At 46.7% G+C, this 20,864-nt stretch overlaps 1 protein-coding gene across 3 annotated transcripts in view; it reads right to left on the reverse strand.

The window, feature by feature from the left end:
- The window catches only part of SHROOM3 (shroom family member 3), a 29,427-nt gene extending 15,244 nt beyond the window's left edge, over window positions 1-14,183 (reverse strand). Inside the window, exons 1-4 of one of the 3 annotated variants that reach the window (XM_031553045.1) lie at window positions 13,906-14,183; window positions 13,266-13,394; window positions 5,542-5,673; window positions 465-3,672 (exon numbers count right to left, since the gene is read on the reverse strand). In XM_031553045.1, the coding sequence (XP_031408905.1) occupies window positions 465-3,672; window positions 5,542-5,600 (3,267 nt within the window). In that variant the 5' untranslated portion in view covers window positions 5,601-5,673; window positions 13,266-13,394; window positions 13,906-14,183. The remainder of the gene's footprint in view (window positions 1-464; window positions 3,673-5,541; window positions 5,674-13,265; window positions 13,395-13,905) is intronic. The other 2 variants (XM_031553044.1, XM_031553046.1) reach the window with 2 other exon arrangements.
- Between the last annotated feature and the right edge of the window lie 6,681 nt (window positions 14,184-20,864).

The following is a 20,864-nucleotide window of genomic DNA, read 5'->3' on the forward strand; positions in this document are numbered from 1 at the left end:
GTCAGACACAGCACGAGCAGGGGCAATTTCAAGTAGCCTTTAAGATCCTCTGCTTTGCACTAGGGAAGTGGGCTAAGGAAAAATAACAGCAGCAGCATGGAGTACACCCCACCACAAACATCCCAATGCTTTCCCATTGATGCTGGCAGATAAGCACATGACACCTCAGATGGTCTGCCAGGGACAGGAAACACACAAGCATGTTATCAGCAGATGCACTGAAATCCCTGCATCCGTGAAATCCCTGAAGGAGCCTCAGCAGTAAGAAAGCAGAACAGAAGCAATAATCCAGCAAAAAGCAATTAAAACAGCATCCTAATGTAAAAGGAATAAATGGTCTGTACCTCAGCATGCATTTAACCTTTCACTACCAATGGAGTTATTGCCAAGACTGAGCATCAGTCAATTGCCTGACATACCCCATTTCCCTGCTTTCTTGAACATACAATCCAATTTCCACATACCTGGTGTTTTTTATCTGCTGTGGGCGACGATCTGGAACGTGTGTGCACAGGGACACATGCATTCCTTTGCTGATTGTCATATCTATCAAGTAAGTCTTCCACAGACACTGATTTCCCAGATTTCCTGGGTGCTTCAAAGCTCCGCTCCTTCTTCCCATAGCAAGGCTGGCCATGTGGGCGCAGAGGGTCTGTCTGCGTGCCTTTGTTGAGCTCCATTTTGGCTCTGTAATCCCGACACCTGTCTGTTTTCGATCTGCTCATGATCGAGCTGTCCCGGTGTCCTTTCTTCTGCTCATCCCCACTCCCATCAAAGCAGCCCGTTAGCCCGGGAGGAAGGGTGGAAGACACCCGCCCTGTCCTGGCTATCCGCTCAATGGACTCTCTCCGGCGGAAGAGGTTCTGATCCTGGAGAGAATTCATGCTGGAGGCAGAGGAAAGGCTCTGGCTGTCCTGGCCGCCTGCTTGCAGGTAGGAGCTGTGGGATCGCTCCCTGAGCAGCCCAATGTCCTGTGAGGATGGTCGTTTGCCCGTTTTGCGTTCAATGTAGTCAGCGAGGGCATTCTGCTGGAGTTGCTTGAGCTCTGGCTTAGAGAGGCTGACAGTGGAAGAAGCTTTGCCATCCCTTTCAAAGATCTTACGCCTATCAGCCACTGTGTTCTCTGGGAAGACAAAATGGAGGCCTTTCTTCTGGAAGGAGAAAGGTGATGGCTCCCCATCAGAGATGCCCACCTCATTCATCTTTTCTGGCTCTGAGTAAGACCGCTTCTTCTGTTCTGCTGTCAGCCGCTTCCGGCCCCCGATGCGCAAGACATGCTGTGTCCTGGAGTGGTCCAGGGCAGAGAGGCTGCCTTCCGTTGGCGTGACGCTGTGTCTCTCCTTTGGGGTGTGGGGAGATGCCGCCATACTCCTCATGCCCACATGAGCCGAGGCAGGCCTCTGGATCGCCCTCTTGGGCATATTCACAAATGGGGGGCTGATGCGCCGGAAGGAGGTGGCCCTCAGCACTCGGGACTGTGCGTCTTTAATGCTGTTCCTGTAGGCCCTGTTGAATGGTGTGTCCAGCTGTGATCCGTGGGCATCCTGGATGTTGTCCTTCCAGAGGACTTCTTTCTCAGGCTCCCCTCCCAGCTGGAATGTGCTTTTGCTCCTTGGCAGCTGGGCCACCCTTATTTGCACTTCACTTTCAGGACATGTGTCATAGTACTCATTGCATCTTGCCTGCTTTGCTGAAGCTGCCATCTGCAGCTCCACGCAGCGCCAATCAGCCTCTTCCAACTTCCCATTCCTGACAGAGGGGCTGGAGACCCTGCTCATCTCACTGGGCATCTGGGTGCCAAGTTTGCTCCGCATGTCCTCCGGGCTGTTTGGAGAGCTCTTGGTGCTGGAGGGCTGGCTCACTCTGCTGAGCCCATAGTGCTGGCCAAAGCTGGGAACACCAGCACTCTGGGGCCGGTGAGTGCTTTGCTCCCGCTGCTCAAACTTGCTGACCTTCTCTAGCACAGAACAGCGGGACTTGCTGGGATCTGGTTTGCCATGAAGAACACCTTGGGTGCTGCTAGAGCTGAGTCGGCTCCTCCCAAGATCAGAGGACTTTGGGTGCTGCAAAGGGATCTCCTCATATTTTGGCTCTACAGCACGGAATGGGACCATGCTCTTGCCCTCGTCCTGCCTCACAAAGGCCTGCGGGTCAGCATCGCTCCGTTGTCCTCTGTGATCCCTCTCCTCTTTACTGCTGTTGTTCAAGTAGGACAGCTTGGCACTGGAATAATTTTCACATGGCTCAGAGCTACTTTGCCTCCTAGAGCTCTCAGGGATGTTCTGCAAAGAAGAGAAGCTATACTGCCTGGATTTGTTGTGACTCCACTGGAGGTGAGTGGTAGCATCTCTCTCACTTATCTGTATGTTGCCATTTTTGTCAGCCTGGGATTCAGCCTCCCGGTTCTCTCTGGACTGGTAGGGGTTTTTTCTCTCACCGGCATCTCTTGGCTGGATCTGCGGGGCTTGAAAGCTGTGTTTAGAGGCCTGTGCAGGACTCACAGCATCTCGGTTGCTGTGTGCTACCTTGTAAGAGGGTAACAACTCCTCCTTCCTTGACATGCTTAAGTAGACTTCTGTGTTATGAGGTTTTTGCTGGACAAGCTGTGCTGTGGCATCATGCTTTCTCTCAGCATCTGGGGGCTCATAAAAAACAGCTGATCTGTTTGTAGTACTTTGGTTTCCATTCTCATCAAAGCCCAGGGTGCTGCTGACTTCACCTTTGTCATATGAGACTGGAAAAGATGGAGAGTAGCCACTTTCTTTGGCCAGAGCTGGAAAAAGAGTCCCATTATTGCTTGCAGAAGACTGGGGCACCTGGGCATAGTGTGGCTCTGGAGAAGGTACTGGGTAGACTCCGGTAGGCAGCAGGGGCTGCCCTGGCTGGGAATAGCTCTGCTTGGGCTTCACTGTGGGACTGCTCTCCGGGCTCTTCTCCACCACTGTGTGCAGCTGCCCTTCCCCAAAGTGGGTCTTCAGCAGAGGTCCCTGGGAGAGGGGGCTGACAAGAGGAGACCAGGACCCTTTCAGCTGGGTTCGGCTAGGCTTGTTCAGATCAAGGCCAGAACATGAGCTGGGTCTTTCGTGATGCCTGATGGCTGCGTAGCTGTCACTGCGAGTGGGAGGCAAGGGAGGTCCCTTGTTGGGCTTGCTTTCGCTATCTGAGCAGCCCTGGCCTGGCTGCACCCAGGAGGGAGCTGTGTTGTTCCGGCTGAAGTTGTGGAGCCTGCCATGGCCACGGCCATCCAGCGAGACCCGGGCCTCACTGCTTGGAAGCAAAGCAGAGGACTTCACCTCGTACTCCTCAGAAATCCTTCGCTGGGAATCATAGACTGTCTTGACATACCTGATGTCAGCTTGCTTCATGCCCTCTGGTAGGCTGCCGCGGGAGTGCATGCTGTCTGTAGAGCAGGAGTGCTCCTTGCTGAATGGCGAAGCGGCGTACTCAGGAATGCTGGAGTTGGTGGAGAAGGAGCTGTAGGCTGAATCTCTCTTGCTGTGTAGGTGGGAGAGCTGGTCAATGCTGTTGGTGGATTTGGCTGGGGACAGGTGACAAGGATGGTAGCAAGAGGAGGAGTGCTCCAAGCTTTCCATGCTGCCCTGGGAACTGTACTGGTCAGGGCTTCTCCTCAGATAGCCATGCTCATAGCCAGAGAGATCGCTGGTTGAGGAGCTGGGGCAGAGTGAGAGAAGAGTAAGAACCCACTGTTAGCAGAGAAAAGGCACAACAACTTTTAAGTGAGCTCAGAAGAAAGATGTTTAGCTTTGAGACGTGCAGATGAAAACCCATATTTGGGCCTTGCTCCATCCCCTGTTTGCAGTCATCTCAGTTCACTAAAAGAAACTACTTGACATTGCAACACATGGCTCTTATTTACCACCAAGGGGTGGGAGGAGAGAAATGCAGACAGAGAGACAGAGCATCTCTGGAGCCAGGGAGGATCAACTCCACCCATCAAACCTATCCAAAGCACTTGAAAAGCTGAATGAGTGCCGACGCCACCAAGGAGGAGGAGAGGAGCATATGAGGCGTTCTGGGGAGAGTCTCATCTCTTCCTTTTTTCCCATTTCATTCCTTTTTATGGAGATGAAGGCTATGCCCTGGCACGCTTCCCGGAAATTCAGCTGTCCCAAGGATAGTTTGTTTGCTGCGAAAGAAAACTAAGCTGACAAGGCAGAGAAGAGATGCATGTGTCTGTGCATGGAGGCAAATTGGGGGTGCAATGATATTAAGTTTTAGAACAGCCCAGAACGCCTTCCCAGACTCCTCACGTGTAGCTCTACATGTCTGAGTGCACCGTGGCACCTGCTCCAAAATACATGTTGGCAGAGGACTCAAGGCCTCCAAAGATGTGTTCAAATGAAGATATTCGGAGAGCTTCCTACCAGCTGGAAGTGGGCTCCTTGTGCTGGCCATATTTCCTCTACACCTCACATGAGGATATCACAAGTACGTGTAGAGATCCCCCTGGCTAGAATAAAATGTGGCAGCTCTGCAGAGATGCAGATGAACAAGAGACAGGCACTATGCTAGTGAAGAAAAAAAAAATCTCCCTGGCAATGCTCTGTGCAGCCATGGCCAGCTGGCCACTAGATGTTCCCCAAACTCCTCCCCAAGCTCCCAGGAGACACAGCCGTGCTGCCAAAGGCTCTGCAGGAGCAGCAGCTGGGAAGCAAAGCCCCCAGGTGGAAAGTGAACATGCTACAGGATGATCTGTGCTTCAGGCCAGGGAGGAACATACATTTTTTTCTGTAACGATACTCTCACTTTTTTTAATGCCAAGTTTTCCCTTCCCACCCCTCTGCCAAGACTTGGTTATATCTGTAGAATATATGATGTTTAAGTCTCACTGGCTATAAGGAGAATTTCCTGCTCCTGAAAACCTCCTGCTTTGCCAGGGAAAAATGTTCCTTTTCCTTACTGGTTAATTTTATTTTTTTATTTCTTTTCTTCTGCTGGGGAAACAACTGTGCTACCTTTCTCCATGGGGAGAAGCCATGGCAAAAACTGCAGGACTCCAAATCCTGTATCTGGAGCCAGAGATGGCCACATTAACATACTGGCAGAGGGCTCTCTTTTTGTTGAGAAGGAGAATTTTTTAAACAATTAGTTGCATAGATGTTAATCACTTCAGAGAGCACTTAACTGAGAAATACATGGTCATTTTGTCTGGGTAACCAAAGATGAAGCAAAGCCCTCCTGACTCCAAACCTAACCCTGGCTGTTTGTAATCCCACCACCTGTATGAAGGCAACTTTATTTTGCCACCAAATTTTTATTTCCTTCCTTCATTCCTGTGCTCTAGATTTAGGCCCCGATCTTGTAGTCAGCACAATTAAGGCAGACCCTTGGGCACGAGGCAAAGCCTCCCTGAAGCCAGTGCAACACTGGAAACAGTGACACAGTATTTGGGGTTTAGAAGCATGCTAGTTTGGAATCACAATTTTCATGCCTATGTAAAAACATGAAATCAAAATAAAAATGCTGGTGGCTCTGTGCCTCTGCCTATGCAGCACACAACCACTGCTGTGCAGTGCTTACCTGGAGTGGTAGGACTGAAGCCAAGGGGTGCCAAGCATACCCTGAGATATTTGCATCATGCTGGGATCGGTCTGGTTCTCCGAAAGTTTGGTTGAATGCCACGAGTGAGGTCGGCCCGGAGTTCCACTCCGCCTAGGTAAAAGCAGAAGGATTTTGCACGTCAATCTCAGACCAGCTCTTTCAGGGATGATGACAGTGAAGAAACTGACAGAAACATTTGAAACACACTCACTTCTAACTCATCAATGATCAAGAATCCCCAAACATGTCACACACACTCTCCTTTGCCCCAGCCTTTGGGTCCAGGGGCAGTACAGGAGCTGCATATCGTTGAAGACAGCTTGCAGGACAACCTCACCTACACCTACATAGCATGAGCACATGAGGAGGATATGACACATCTTCAAAGCCTCTGTCTCACTGAAATTTTCATGGTGCAGCATGTCCTGAATAAATTAGTAAACAGATTAAAATGTTCTCTGTAGATATTAAACAGACACCAAATGAGGAATCCTAGCACTGAAAAGATACAGAAAAATGACCAAGGTAGAAACTGATTGTAGGGGTCAGACTGTACTGGCAGAAATTAATTTGCAATGGATAATGCTCTGCTCCATAGAAAAATGTTAGCAGAAACTGAGATGCAGAACCACTTCAGCAAGACATTTTCCATGCAGATTTCAGAAAAGCAAATTACTCTCTCCTCATCACTTAGAAGAAGAACAAAACAAGCGACATTGTTTTCCTTTCAACATTTGTTGTGACAGGACTAACTTAAGGAGAATGCAGTGGAGGTTTATACGGGGCAAGCTGAACCAAGCACCATTTTACCATTTCATTTGTAGATGTGTTTAAAACAGAGCTCTCTTGTTATGCTCCTTCCCACAGAAACAAGGAAAATGAACACTACAGGACGGAAAGCTGACAAAACTGTTTATTACTAATAACTGTAATATTTGTTTGTTCTTGCTTTCTCCATTGCAGAGATTTAAAGACTCTCTTTGTATTCTGGAACAGTATGAGCCCCCAGCATTAATCTGTTGCTTGGGAAAGCACACTGGATGATCACAAGCAAAGCACATTAGCCCTTGATTTGATCAGTAAAAAGCTGCAAGAAGCTGCACAGCCAATCCTCTGAGCCACAAGTATTTTAAACCCTTTGGGCCAATATCCTTGTAACAATACAACACGTGGAGAGAGAAGCTGTGAATGTAAGTCCGAAGACATGCCGTACCAGCTCAGAATGGGATAACCTTGCATTGTTTCCACACCTACCTGATCCTGGAAACGTGGATTAAGGGTAACCAAATCCTAACCAAGCTTAAGCCAAGAGGGGAAGTGCTGCAGTACACATGATCTCCGTCTCATGTTGCAGACACACAGGTGAACCCTTAGCAGAAAGCAGGATGGAGACATGGAGGGTCCGCATGCACACATACACCAGACAGCAGAGACTCAGGGCTCAGACCAGTCCCCACTGAATCAATCAAGAGACTCCTCATGCAGAGTGCAGAGGATGGAAAGGAAGGCACAGCCTCTTCTGCAGGTGGGAATACTAGGAAGACCCTGCCTGCAGCCTGCTGTAACTTTGTTTCACTGTATATCGTTAAGCTTAAGTTTGTAAGTATTACTGCCCAAAGAGGGAAAAGGACTGCAGTTGGAGTGTAATACAACTGCGTCTACAAAACAGCCGTCTCCCATTACAGAGCTGCAGAGAGTTGGGTCTGGTTTATCTGCTGATTTTGCAACAGCTTCTGGTTACAGTCGCACTACTGCAGAGCACAACTGTCAGGAAACAATTAAGAGCAGTGCAAGATTAAACTCTTTAAGGCAAGTGGGACAGAACCGCCTTTGGGAAGTGTCAGATCCTGATTCAACCCAGGCAAACTGGCTGAGTCATAAACCTTGCAAATGCAGCAGCTAATTCCTGAGTTAAGATAAGTTAACAGACCTTTTATTGGTACAAATTCAGTATAGCTCAGTGGTCTACAACAAAATCAGGAGGCTGCAGGATTTCAAAACGTAACAATAATACTAAACCATCCCACCTCCTTACCCTTTATCTTAGTTCCTCAAGGTCTGCAATTGTACCATACTTGCAGAAGCACATGAACAGTTGTATTACTAAGAAGTTCTCCTGTTCAGATAATCCAACAAAGTCCTTCTTGACACCTCCCATGATCAAGTAAGTGGTCAGCCAGTTCAGGCTGTCGGAGCAAAGGTACCCAGAGAAGTCAGCAGACCCCAATGCAACGCTGCAGCTCTAACATGGATTACATATCAGGCACTGCCAAATTCACACTGTAAACTGGAAAACTGAAGGGAAATAAAGTCTTTAATTGTGCCCACCTACTATTATCTGGGTGCTTCTTCTTGCTATACCCATCACAGCATTTTCAGACATCAACAGTCTTCTGGAACACAGTCTGCTCAACGCAGACTGGGCTGCAAGGCTTACGGTGATGTTTCTGAGGCTATTCACTATGAACTGGCCTGTAGCTCTCTTTTATTAGGAAGAACTGACTGTGTTCTCCCCTGTAATCTCTGTAGAAAATTATTTTAATGCTTTGCATGCAAAATAATAGTGAAATGGCAAACTTTATAAAGATTCCTTGGCACTAACTCCAAATTAATCAACACTTAACGAATGGCCATCAGAAGCTTTCTCCACAGTGCTACAGGAAGATTGGCTTATCTTTTTCCCACAGCTACAAACTGAACCCACACAAAACAATGTACTGTCTAATTTCCACTCTTTACGTATTGTTCCTTATTGATGCCACAGTAGACACAACTTGAGTGTGTTGTTTCAACCATCCACCAGCCTCGTGTCCTCTGAGAGCTTCCACTTTTGTGTAGAAATGCCCGACTTGACTAAAGCAAGCAATTTATCTTCTTCAAATTGCCATTTTCCTGTTTTCTATGCTTGTTCAGAGAATTTCCTATTTCCCTAAGCCTCCAAAAGGAGCAGTGAGGAGCCATGCAGCAATACCAACTGCTGCTGTCGTGCCAGCAAGAACTGCAGGTGGATGACTCTACATGAAGAAATCTCGATCGTAGCAGTTTCTGTATAGTCTCTCAGAGCGACTATGTATTTGGATAAACACAAAGTAAAACAAGGGTCTGATTTTTCACTGCTGTGCCCATGCTTCCAAGATGGTCATACCCAGAAGCACTAGTGTAACAAGGATACCTTCTCCAGATATCCTACCATGCTGCAGTCCCAATGCCCAGCTATTAAGCAGGAGATGAAGGAAAAACTAAAGCACCAGAAGCCTATTAGGATTTCAACGGAGCAGGACCACAATCTACTCAAAGCAATGTCGCTCTTAATTAAGGTTCAGTCATGGTTCTAAAAATAAGCATAACAGATGAGGCCAATTAGAAAGAAGTTGGACCATAATGGCATCAGCCTGATGTGTCTCCCTCTGAATTTGTCTTTTGGGGCTCAGAGACCTTCTGGTGAATTCAGGAGTAGAGTAAATCTGAAATGTGCTCTGTCTCTTCCTCATTTTCACTAAAAATAAGGAGGACTCCTTCGAAAGATGTGAAGTCATGAAATGATATTTCATGTCATAGATCTTGCGCGTAGTATCTCCCCACCGACAGGGAGAGTTGCAACCCACGCCTCTCTTTATGCTCTGATTAAAACTTTCCAGAAGCAAAAGAAAAAAATAGGCACTGAAAGAAAACTCCCTTCAGGACACTCAGGTCAAATGAATGAATACTCTCAAACTAGAAAACAATCTTTTGTTTTGCAATATGTCCCTTCCTGTAGCTCCTAGAAGACAACTCCACAACCAGTGAATCCCTTCACAGCATATCACAGCTTTTAGCAGTTTCAGATTTTAACACACACACAAAAAACAACAATATGAGTAACATCTACCAGCTGAGTTCAGCGCTCTACCCGAACTCAGTTTGGTTTCAGTTCTCTCTCAGATCCCTTTCCAGTGTCACAGGCAGATGTCATGTCTGCTTGTTGTTTCAGCCCACATCTAGTGCTATTTGGTTTTTTTTCCCCTTTGATGAGCATCACTTTGGATGCATGAATTGCATCAGATCAGGCCTTGAGTATCATGTCTGAGCAGGCAGACAGGTACTGAAGCCCTCTGAAGTCTCTTAGAGAAGGGAATCAGGGAATCAGGGCCTTTTGTGCAAGCCTCTTACCATTACCTTCACCAACATTTTGGGAAGATTGCCCTTACCAGATCACTGTGAAGAAAGGCTCTGGGTGAAAGCAGAGATGACTGTCACACATGTAGAGGTACATATGGATTTTTTCTACTGTGTTTTTCTGCAACTTCATGTGCAGGAAGCAGCTTATTTCTCTTGTCTTCTCTCTCTAGCACCAAAAGCAGGCAAAGGAAAGCCATGTGGAACAATTTCTTGGTGGAAAGGAACAACCAAGCAATGCTCGTCATACAGATTCTGGTGAGGGCCAAGATGCAGATGGCTACGGATACATGACAGCATCATGTGCTGCAGCAGAAATTGCAGGAGACAAAAGATGCTTTTTCTGGAAAACAGTGCTCTTCCTCAGGCTGCAGAAAAAAAGTTCTGAGATCACTCAGAGGTGATGGCAGCTGTGAGCAACAGTCGTTCCTTGGTTGAACTCATGAACAGTCAAACATTGTAATTAATGATTATTGGACTCATACATCACACCTCTGTGTTATCGCATTTCTTTGGTAACCCCTGGGCTGCCTTATCCAAAAAAGGCTCATTTATCCCCATTTCCAGAAAAGGAAACCAAGGCCTCAGGAGGTGAAATTACTTACACAGAATCACCCAACAGCTCTACCGCAGAGTGCACCGCTAGGAACTGCACCATGCGCTACTGCATCATTTTCCCTTCATCCAAGCATATGTCTGACAGGCAATATTTAGATGGAGGACTTTGCCCTACACAATGAAAGGGTCCCACTGACATTCCTGACACTAACCAGACAACAGGCTTGAATAGAAACAGTGGGGCTTTGATTATTAGTGTGAGAGGTGATGTATACAACCTTCATTCTTGTTGATTGTTGTATTTAAGGACTTTGTTCTGTTGAGATCTTCTGACAGCTTTCTTTTCTTACATAAAGCATTACCAAGCAACATGGTAAGTATGACTTAAATTGCAGAATAAGAAGTATTTCAGATCTCTATCTTGAGAAACTGTTTTCCAGCATAGTGTATCTGCGCTGCTCACACAGCTTTGTGGCTTAGACATGTGGAAGTCTCTTGCCTGCTAACTGTGGCACATAAAGGCTAGAACAAGGAGCTGGTCAGTGCTGGGTTAACTACCCTCTGTAATTTCATTCTTGCCATAATTTTACTGTTTCTCTCATTGGAAAAAAAAAAAGGAAGAAAGAACAGATCCGGAAAAGAGACAGCTGCCACATGTAGAGTTTTTGCTTTGGCTTTTGTCCTTGAGAAGGACTCTGCTATGTCCTGCCTTCTCCAGACATTCACATCTGCTCTCTGAGCACAGGTAGAGAATCTCAGCAGCCAGACAGTAATGCGATTTAACTTGCCTTTGGCTTTGCAGAACTTACAGAGCTGCGCTGATTTATCCTCCCTGATGAACTGGCCCAATGGGCTTAATTCAAATAATTTTTTCTCATTCTTTCCTAGTCACTAAATTGGTTAAAAAGACAAAAACAAGCATAGCTCAGATTCTTTTGCATCCTGATATCAAACATACAGCAACCTGCAAGAGAAGAAACTTAGGAACAATGGAAGGAATGTGTTTTCCCATTCTCATTCAGAGGAACCGGGTGGCTGGCAGCAGGAACACTGACTATCCAAGTCTACAGGTGATAGTTAACCATGGCAGGTAACCAGGGGGATTCATACAGTGAGCATCTCAGATGGAACAGGGCCCTCCTCTGAGTTTGAACTACAAATCACACGCAGCTCCAATAACCTCAGCATCAAAATGCTGGCGTAGAAATGATCAGCAGGAGAATTCAGCTACATGCTGATGTGTCCACATAAACTGGTTTGTGTGGATGGAGGGATTTTTGCACAAACAAACAGGCAAAACCACACAAATCATAGAGCCACTAACAAACCTCTCCTCTCCTTCAGAAACTTTTAATCACTTCAGTAATAATAACTGGCACAGCCAAAGTAGAGGTCGGCAACTCTGAAATACCCTCCCACATTCAAATTCTTGTACATTAAAGCAACTTCCTGCTTGTAACCAAAGCTTCAATGCGAGTTAAGCCACTGAGATATGCAGACACAGCCTCCGACACTGCCGGAAAAATGAAGGAAAACATTGGCTCTGCATCCAAAGACAAATTAATCCAAGTGAAATGCTAAACTCTGGAGCTTCTGCAGATATCTGCTATTAAATCAACAGGCAAGCAGGATTTACAGTAAGCATAGCCTGAATAACTCACTGCTATAGAAAGGTGGTGTATGCATTGCAGCTTCTTTCCAAAATTTGCTATAGGTCTAATACCTCAGGAACATCAGAGTCCCAAACCCAAACCACAGATAAGTTTGTCCCTGATAAAAATTTTCTCAAAGAGATATTTCAGCCCCTAAAATCTGTTCCATTTGGGAGGGATATCATTCATGGTGCAAACTCCCAGCTGGAAGAAAACAAAACATGCACACTTAGCCCTTCTTTCCTCCTTTTGCAGCTGCTGAGGCTGCACAGTGTCAGGATCTACAACAGACTGCAGTGCCTAAAAGCTAGGACAACTCCACCAAGGTCAGTAAGTTTGCCCCAGATGTGCATCCTTGCTTCTAATATGACTTCACGAGTCACATTCCCTCCTCAGCTGCTCAGCAATAGGCAGCTGCTCTGTAACAACATCTCCTCCAGCTATGGGAAATCAGTGAAGCTTCTTACTTCAAATAGTCAAGATCTGCTCTGAATTCAATGCTGCCAATAAAAGTTGCTACTTAGACTTCATGGTGTAAATCTCTGAAGATGGAGACACAAAAATCTGAGGTCATCCAGAATACCATCAAACTGACGCAAAAGGCTTTTTCGTTGCCAGAAGAAGCTTCGCCTTAGCAAACAGTAACTTTGGCCCTAACCTGCATGCACAAAGGAAGGAAATAAGGCTCTGCCGCAACTCTGGTGGACCTACAGCAATTCAGGAGACTGACTTCTAAGGACATTTACTTATTCAGAAATGCAGATAGGCTCTCAGCAGGCTTGTCACAAATGCCAAATTCCCTCTAAAACTCTCAGATTTGGAATAAACCTTAGCTTTGGAAAGCCAGGCACCTAAAGCTGGGGAGATGCTGCAAGCTCACTGTCAGTGCTGTGGAGATATTTTGATCCCCCACCTCCAGTAAACTTAACCAGAAGTGACAAAGCTTTTGACAAGAAAGGACACTCTTCCAGGACCCTTTCCCAGTGAATCATCCTCAGGCATATCAGCAGCCAAAGCAGTAACATTTTTATGTCCAGCCCTATGTAAGTATTACTGAAATCAAGAAATGTTGATGCTTTATTCAAGGCAAAAAAGGTCAGTTCCTTTCACTTCCCTGGCAATGTGCTACAGGCAAGGAAACCTCAGGAACAGGTGGGCAGAAGTCAAGAAACTGTCCTGGCCCTCTTCCACTATCTAGTTTTACAGATGCTGGGAATTCATAATATTCTAGTCTAGCATTCCCACTGGCTGGGAAGAAGAAGTCTGCCAACCACTCTCCAAAGACAGCAGCCATCAAACACACCCAGCAGACAAGGATGCAGATGTGTACTCTCTCACCTGGTCTTCAGCCTTAACTTAACTCCTCCTGGCCACGTAGGTTTGCTGGGCTGAAAGTCAGTGGTCACGCGGTCTGGACCGAGCAGACAGGGACACGGGTCGGTGCATCCCTTCGCAGCATGTGTGTCCCTGCCAAAGGAAACCACGGCCATGTAAACAGCAGCACACAAAAAAGTTGTACTCAACATTTAATAATTGTTTTAAGAAAGAAGGCAACACACGGACCCAAGGGGAAAGTTAGAGGCATCAGTCTAGTTTTTCGAAAGTGCAAAGATGATGTCCCAGCAAGCCACTTGTAGCCTTTCTCTTCTCTCTGTCACTGCCCAGTCAGGTTGAAAGTGAGAGGTTTTGCTCTCCTTCCCACCCAGGCAGTGTTCAGCCCTTGGGAATGCCCCCACAGAGCTCAGCACACAGTAGGGAGATCAGCTGCAGCATCCACAGCACGGAACTCAGCCTGCATCTGTACTCTGAGACTACATCCCTGTCTGCAGAGCTCCGCGGCTCCCCTGCAGGACGTAACCACCTGACAAAGGCTTTGAACACAGAAAAGCTGAGAGAAAAGTCAACAACAAAAAGAAAGAGAAGTCTATTCCCTCCCCCTTTAATGGTATCTGCACAAAGTCAGCAAACAAATATTTACCCCTCTTTGTCACACGCATGCAGAAGCCACACAAACACTGTGCACCCATCACTTCAGCTCCTTTCTTCCTGCAGGCACAGTGTTCCCACTGGCTCCCATGTCTAGCTCCAAGATGTAGGACTGCCTTGAAATTTCCTCCAGCTCACAGCAGTCAAATAAAAGCGAGGCTGGAGAGACCCCTCCCTGGGCCCGCAGCGCGAGGTGCATGGGATGGCCTCTCACCGTGCGCTTAGCAGCCTGCAGCCTGAGCGCACAGGCCGGCAGCTGGGGCTTTGGATGGCTGAGATGGCTTGGATGCCATTCCGCTGAGAGGCTGGCCGTCTTTGTGTCCAGCTCGGTTCTCCCCCCTCCCCCTCCATCCCCTCATCCCCCTGCTCCCTCCCTAGCCCCCACGTGCCAGGCAGGAATGTTAAGCCTCACGCTGCGGATGAGATAGCACGGGGAGCACACAGCGGCACTTTCACCCAGATTAGGGAAAGCGACTGGTCTGTAGCGGCCTTTTTGCTCACCCTGCTTCTCTTTGTCCAAATTTTACCACAAATCCTGCCTTAGGTGCCTTTTCCCCTCCATGGGTTAATTCTCATTTGGCTCCGTCCTCTGCCACCTGCACTGCTCTCTGCACAGACCTGGACTTGCTGTATTTATAACACAAATGCAACAAGTTGGAGTTTGGAGAGCAACCCCACACACACTTATCACCCGCATGGACAAAATCATGTCAGGCTCCCATCTGTACAGCAGGTGCGCAGCCTCCCTTACTGCTCCCCTCTGCAGACCCACCAGCTGCTCCCTTGAGACAAAAACAAACTCATTTTTAAAGACTGACTGCAGCACAAAGGACAGGAGAGCTGCAACAGATAACAAAAGATTGTGCATATGTATACAGTAGGTACACATATACAGTAGATAACTCTGAAAGCAATGTCTCCTATCCATTTCCATTGAAACCATAGCAAAGAGCACAATAATACTACTTGACAGAGCTAACGCTCAGTAGAGGTTCAACCTTTACTGCCATATCACTCCTCTGACATTGTGGGCCAGCATAATAAAATAGGAGGTATTACTTTCAGAGGAGCCCTTGTACAGCAGAACAACTTCACTACTGTGTTTAAACAACAAAGCCCTATTTCAAGCATACTATGAAAATGCAGCAGAGATGGCCACAAAGAACGGCACTCATGCAGCAGGGTCACATCAGAGGGGGCAGAATCTCAGCAGAGACACTTGTCTCAGGACAAATCCTGGCCTCATTTCATCTATGGGGAATGATCATTTTTCTGGTTTGCTGATGGAGGTCACAAAGAGGAGATGCAGGTTACCTGAGGACTTTGCACAGCAGGATCACGCTGGGGTGACACAACCTTTGTCTGAAGTAACTATGCTACCTTCTTGATTTGGGGTCACCCTTGCATGAGCTGGCCCTGCAGTCCTACATGCGGAAGTGCTGGTACCTACAACTCTTGTTGTCTTTCAGAGGCACTGTGGGTGCCGAGCCCTTTGGGAAAAGCCTCCTGGATGTCCCAGTGCTGCCTATAGCCTTTATCACAACACAGGTAACTGTTCATTACTAAGTCATACTCCCCCTGTTCTGCTTCTGAACAGGTCCTCTGGACCTCCTAGAATCATGGAATCATAGAACATCCCAAGTTGGAAGGGACCAATAAGAATCATGGAGTCCAACTCCTGACTCCACACAGGACCACCCAAAAATCAGACCCTATGTTTGAGAGCAGTGTCCAAATGCTTCCTGAACTCTGGCAGCTTGGGACTACAACTCCTGCCTTGGGCAGCTTGTTCCATGCCCACCACCCTCTGGTGCAGAACTTTTCCCTAACCCCCCCTCTCTCCTTCCCATGACACAGCTCCATGCTGTTCCTTCAGGTCCTGTTACTGTCACAGAGAGCAGAGCTCAGCGCTGCCCCTCCACTCCCTTTGAGGAGCTGTAGCTGCCATAAGGTCTCCCCTCAGCTCCTCTGCTCTGGGCTGATCAAACCCACAGATCTTAACTGCTTCTCATATATCTTCCACTCCAGACCCTTCACTATCACTAGGTTACACTGGAGCTGTGCTCCTGCAGATGGATGCTGCTCCTGCCTTCTCTTCACTCCACTAGCACAGAAGTAGCTAGTAACAATATGCCGGACTGGGAAATTGCCCAAAATCTGAAGAAAAAAAAGAATAATCAGCAGCCACATGAACTGATGCAGAGGAGCATATGCCCACGGCTTCACCATCACCATAGCCTAGTGATCTTCCAGCACTTAGAACTTTTTTCATTTTTTTTCAACAGCTTTCTAAACACATGAAGAAAGCAAGAGGCAGCACGGACTCCTGGCTTCACTGTGCGCAGAACTTCCCCTGTGCGCCCCTTCCAAGTGTTCCCCTATGGATCCACTCAGATCTGAACCTCAAGCAGCAGGGGGTGAGCAGCCTGGGTGTTCCCCCTCACAAGGAGAAAACCCTGCCTGGCAGCATGCAGAACTGTGAGATTGACCCCAGAAAGACAAAGAGTCGTTAATTAGTACCTGCATGGGCTCTGGAGCTGTTGGTTGGAGGTAAGGAGGAAATGCAGGCGAGTTTTTCCCAAGCCTCTTAAAAAACTCTAATTACTGAGCTCCATGTGGAACAACAGGCTCACTAAGACACTGAAAACTAATCAGGCAGTCTATAAATAACGCTGTTAATCAAGCCCAGTGGGGAACCTGATAGATGAGGATCCTTCCACCAGACAAACACACATGCAGGGATGGAGATCTCCTTGAAACAGTGCCCACAAAGCAGTTTTCCCTCTGCTCTCAGCTTTCTGTTCCGCATTCAACCACACAACCTGGCTGCTTATCCCAGACTTTCTGAGGCATTCCTACACTACCAGGAGGGCACTCATCTCTTAAACAGCAACACGCCAACAGCCACTTCTCTGCAAAGATGCCCAGAGCCTACCTCGTGTCTTAGCCATTGCAACTTCTCCTTCAAGCAACCCTTCTCCAAAAGCTCGAGTCAGTGGCAGGACGGCACAGTGTGCAGCCCCTACAAGAGCACCCGGCCCACTTGGATGGTCCTTAAGGCTGGGGCTGCATTTTATTTCGGGATGTTGCAAAGTGCCTCACAAGTGCATAGTTGAAAAGCGTCCCCAACAAGGAGTGGCCCACAGTTGTTCTTTACGTTATCATGTTGTAGTGAAACTCATACACAGGAGACAGGAAACCTAGCACAGCCTATTTAAATCTCCTTCATTTCCCACCTGAGGCTGGCAGCTGCCTCTCAAATCTTTCCATTTCTGAGAAGTTCTGGTTTAGTTATGAAATGTTATTTATACTCTTCCAAAGTGCCTTTGGTATTTAATACCACACATGTCAATGGCTAGCTGTACAAAAGCACCCTGCTTAACTTCTCTCTCATCTAAAAATATGGCCTGTCACAATCCTTGAAGAGCTCATTCGATGGTTTAGGGAGATCTCTTGCTTTTGACCGTAACCCTCTGCGACCTCCTCTGGCCTTCTTATCTGCCTCCTGCACTGACCTCCCATTACATGCATAGTTGAAATATTTCATACCATTTATCTTCACCTTCCAAGCTCTTGGCTCTTCTCTCTCACCTTTTTTTGCACTTCCTTATCGCTTCCAAATTGATGCCCAGTCACCAGGTGTGGATGCATGCCTCTGCCCAGCAGATCCCCCAGTGACAGTGTCTGTATCTGCAGACTAGTTTCAACCAGGCTTTGCAGAGGTATCAGCCTCAGAGAACTAAGCATTCTTAAAAAGAGTAATGGGAGTCGTACAAATTGTGTCTCTCACTGAGAAAATACTGCAGTGAGTGCTTAGCTCTCTGGCTATGGTTCACAAAGGCAAGAGGTCATACAAGAAAGTCATAGAAAACCAAGCTTCTGAAGTTCTGCTGCTGGTGGCATGTTTTCCAGTGCACTTCTATCTGCACTAGCATCTTGTATGCTGCTTTTCTGCTTAGCTCCCAGTGGTTCCAAGTGTGAGTCTAGAGCAGGGCTGAGATCATCCATAAAGAGCACCGGGAATAATTTAAAGATCATTTATGCTTTCAAAAATCTTTTCATAATAATTAGTTCTCCAATGGTTCCACCTCTTGGAATAATTGTCATTTATTTTGAACTAATGCCAGGTTTTCTGCCACGGCAATAGAAGATCCAAGTCCTAGAGATTCCAATCTATAAATATTAATAGGTTTAGTAATTTGTAGTGTCCCATTATTCCTAAACCAAGTGTTGCTTCTAGAAGAGAGGACAGAACTTTAATTCTGTTTTATAAATCATCTGAATCTCCCAGAGTTGTTTACAACCAGTATCAGAATTAAAAGCTTTCCATGAAAAGCAGTTCACATGGTGATGATGCTGAAATCGAAGTTAAAGCAATAAACTCCTATTCCAAGTTCCTACCATGGTTTTTAGTTATTACTTAATAGATTTTCCCTTTGTCTAAAACCAGAATGCAAGAGACAACCATACTCCACTACATAAGCAGCCAACAGCACAGCACAAGCACAGAAATAAAGAGAAGCAGCAACAAAGCAGCACTCAGCACCATCAAACCCACAAAGAGGGAGATGAAGGGGTTAAGACTGCTGGGTCATCCCAATAGCGTTATGTTATGTCACAGGCTGTCCTGAGTTCCCCAGCTCTGCCCAGTGAGGTAAGGGCAGTTTGGTGGCTTCACCTCCGGCTATCCTCATCTTGCAGGGTGAGGGTGAGCTCTCAGCGCCTGATGGGCTGGAATTACATCTCCTTGGGAATGAAAACGCCACCTCCACTACAGTACCTCTTCTCTTAGCAAACAAGAAGTCCTTCTGCCTCCTCCTTGTTGATAAAGAGAGGGTTCCCCCATATAGGGAGGGAGACTGTGCTCACCTCAGGCACCAACCTTTCCCTGTCCAGTGGGCATGCTGCTTTGCAGATCTTCCTGCTCTGCTTGAAGCCAGAAGACCGACTTGCTTACGTATTTCTTATTTTGTTATCTCCTGTGGCTGCTCCAGAAATAGCCCATAATCCACATATCCATCACGCTTACAGAATCTCCTTTAGCTGAAGTGGAAGCAGCTCTGTCTGTCAGAGCACAAAGACTCAGGTCCTCCCCGGGCCACCTGTGGCACTCGGCTGGCAGTGGTAACAGGTTTGTGAGTCTGTGCTAAGGGGACTCCCAAGAGCCCAACATAGCCTAGAACCAGCTGGAAATAAACAGACAAGGTGTTTTTTCCATTAAAAAAAAAAATCTAAAGCTTTTACAAGAAGTTTTCAGGTCCTGTATGAAATCTCAAGCATGCAATGTATGGTGCTCTCCTGAGATAGAGGACTTCGCAAACCCAGCTACAAGTTCAGAGCCTGACGAGGCAGACAAGAAATTCAATACTGTTTCATGGGCACCTCAAAGCGCAACACGTTCTGCCCTTGGAAAACCATGGAAGGTCTCTGCTTCATCTTAATGCAAAGCAAGGCATGTTTGAAATCTCACATGAAATCCCACATTAATCTTGAGAGTGAACAAGGTGTTTTTCCCATAGAGTTCAGCAATGGTATCCACATCTCAACCAGAAACAATGATGTCCAACTCTTGCATTAAGATGGGTCTGTAAAGCTCCAATGGAAAAAATTTACAACTTCAAACTGGAGTGCTGCTGGCTGCTGCTTCCAAGATACAAAGTAATACAAACACAAATATTTTTCATACATATCACAAGCACATCTGTGCTGGTATCTGTTAAGATGAGATTAGGAGAGCTGATCTGCATGCCATAAGCCAATCAACAAAAGGAAAAAGAAGAAATTTTCCAGGAACAGTGCACAGTAGAGTCAGCTTGCATAGAAAATTTTAGACAAATACATCTCATTTGAAAACCTACAATTTCAGTTCAATAGCTCCTATGCAGTCCTGCTTAGTACACGGTAAGAAGTCACTTGTAATGAAATCAGGCTCCTACCTTTCTTTCTAGGAGGGCTCATCACTTAATTCCAACTTAAAAAACTGCAAATTAAGAGCAGAGGATGAGCACTAACCTTCAGTTACAGAGTGGAAAAATCTGCAGAATGGAGACTGGATTTTGACTGTGCAATACCATCTAGTCCTATTTGCCCAATGCTTTTCTGGCTTTCTCTTTGAGATTGGATGGGTTTTATTTGACGTGACCTCAATCCCACAATCTGTCCACGTCGTGTTTGCACAGTCCCACACAAACACACATAAATAAGCTGCTTCTGCACTGTACCTGTTTGCAAGCAGAGATCTGAAAGGAGTATTCGCATTCATTTGGGTTCCACACTTAATTTGGTACTGGCCAAGGCATCTTTGAGAAAATGAACTCCCTCTTTGTCTTCAAGAGAGACCTAATCCTCGTTTTGCCCTGGAGGATTACTGGATACTTAGAAAGGCACTCACATGCACATTTTTAGTTTGTGCCAGCTGAATTTGGGTCCACAATATGCAGCATTTTCATTCTGGTCTTTAGGTTTGCTAATAGCATTCCTCTGCACCCAGACCTCGACCCCAGCGACTGCCACCCTTTTAAAGACACCCTAAACCAAGTCTTTCTGAAACACAAGCCTTCTCCTGCTTTGCATGATCAGCTCTCCTTCAGATAGCGGTGTGAATTCAGGCAGGGAGCTGGGCACACTGCCTGTGCTGCGAACAGGCGGTCGCAGTGCACAGTTCCCTGCATGGTCCTGCCTACCTGAGCCCTAGCTGCAAGGAATAACCTCGAAAGCTGAAAAGATGAGTTGTTATACCTACTCAGTTCCTGGCTTTTTATAATAGAAGCTCATGGTTACACTGAATTGTAACTTGCCACCCACAGAGCATGTCAAGATACTAGAGCTCGCCATGCCTAGGTTGTACACACACATGGATAACAAAAGTCACCTCCTCCCTACCTTTAGCTTGCAGATAGACCAGCACCTTTCAGTGCTCAGATTCACATTTTCAGGTTCTAATTTCCATGC

The sequence above is a fragment of the Meleagris gallopavo genome, chromosome 4, assembly GCF_000146605.3.
Source record: "Meleagris gallopavo isolate NT-WF06-2002-E0010 breed Aviagen turkey brand Nicholas breeding stock chromosome 4, Turkey_5.1, whole genome shotgun sequence".
Taxonomy (NCBI): Eukaryota; Metazoa; Chordata; class Aves; order Galliformes; family Phasianidae; genus Meleagris; species Meleagris gallopavo.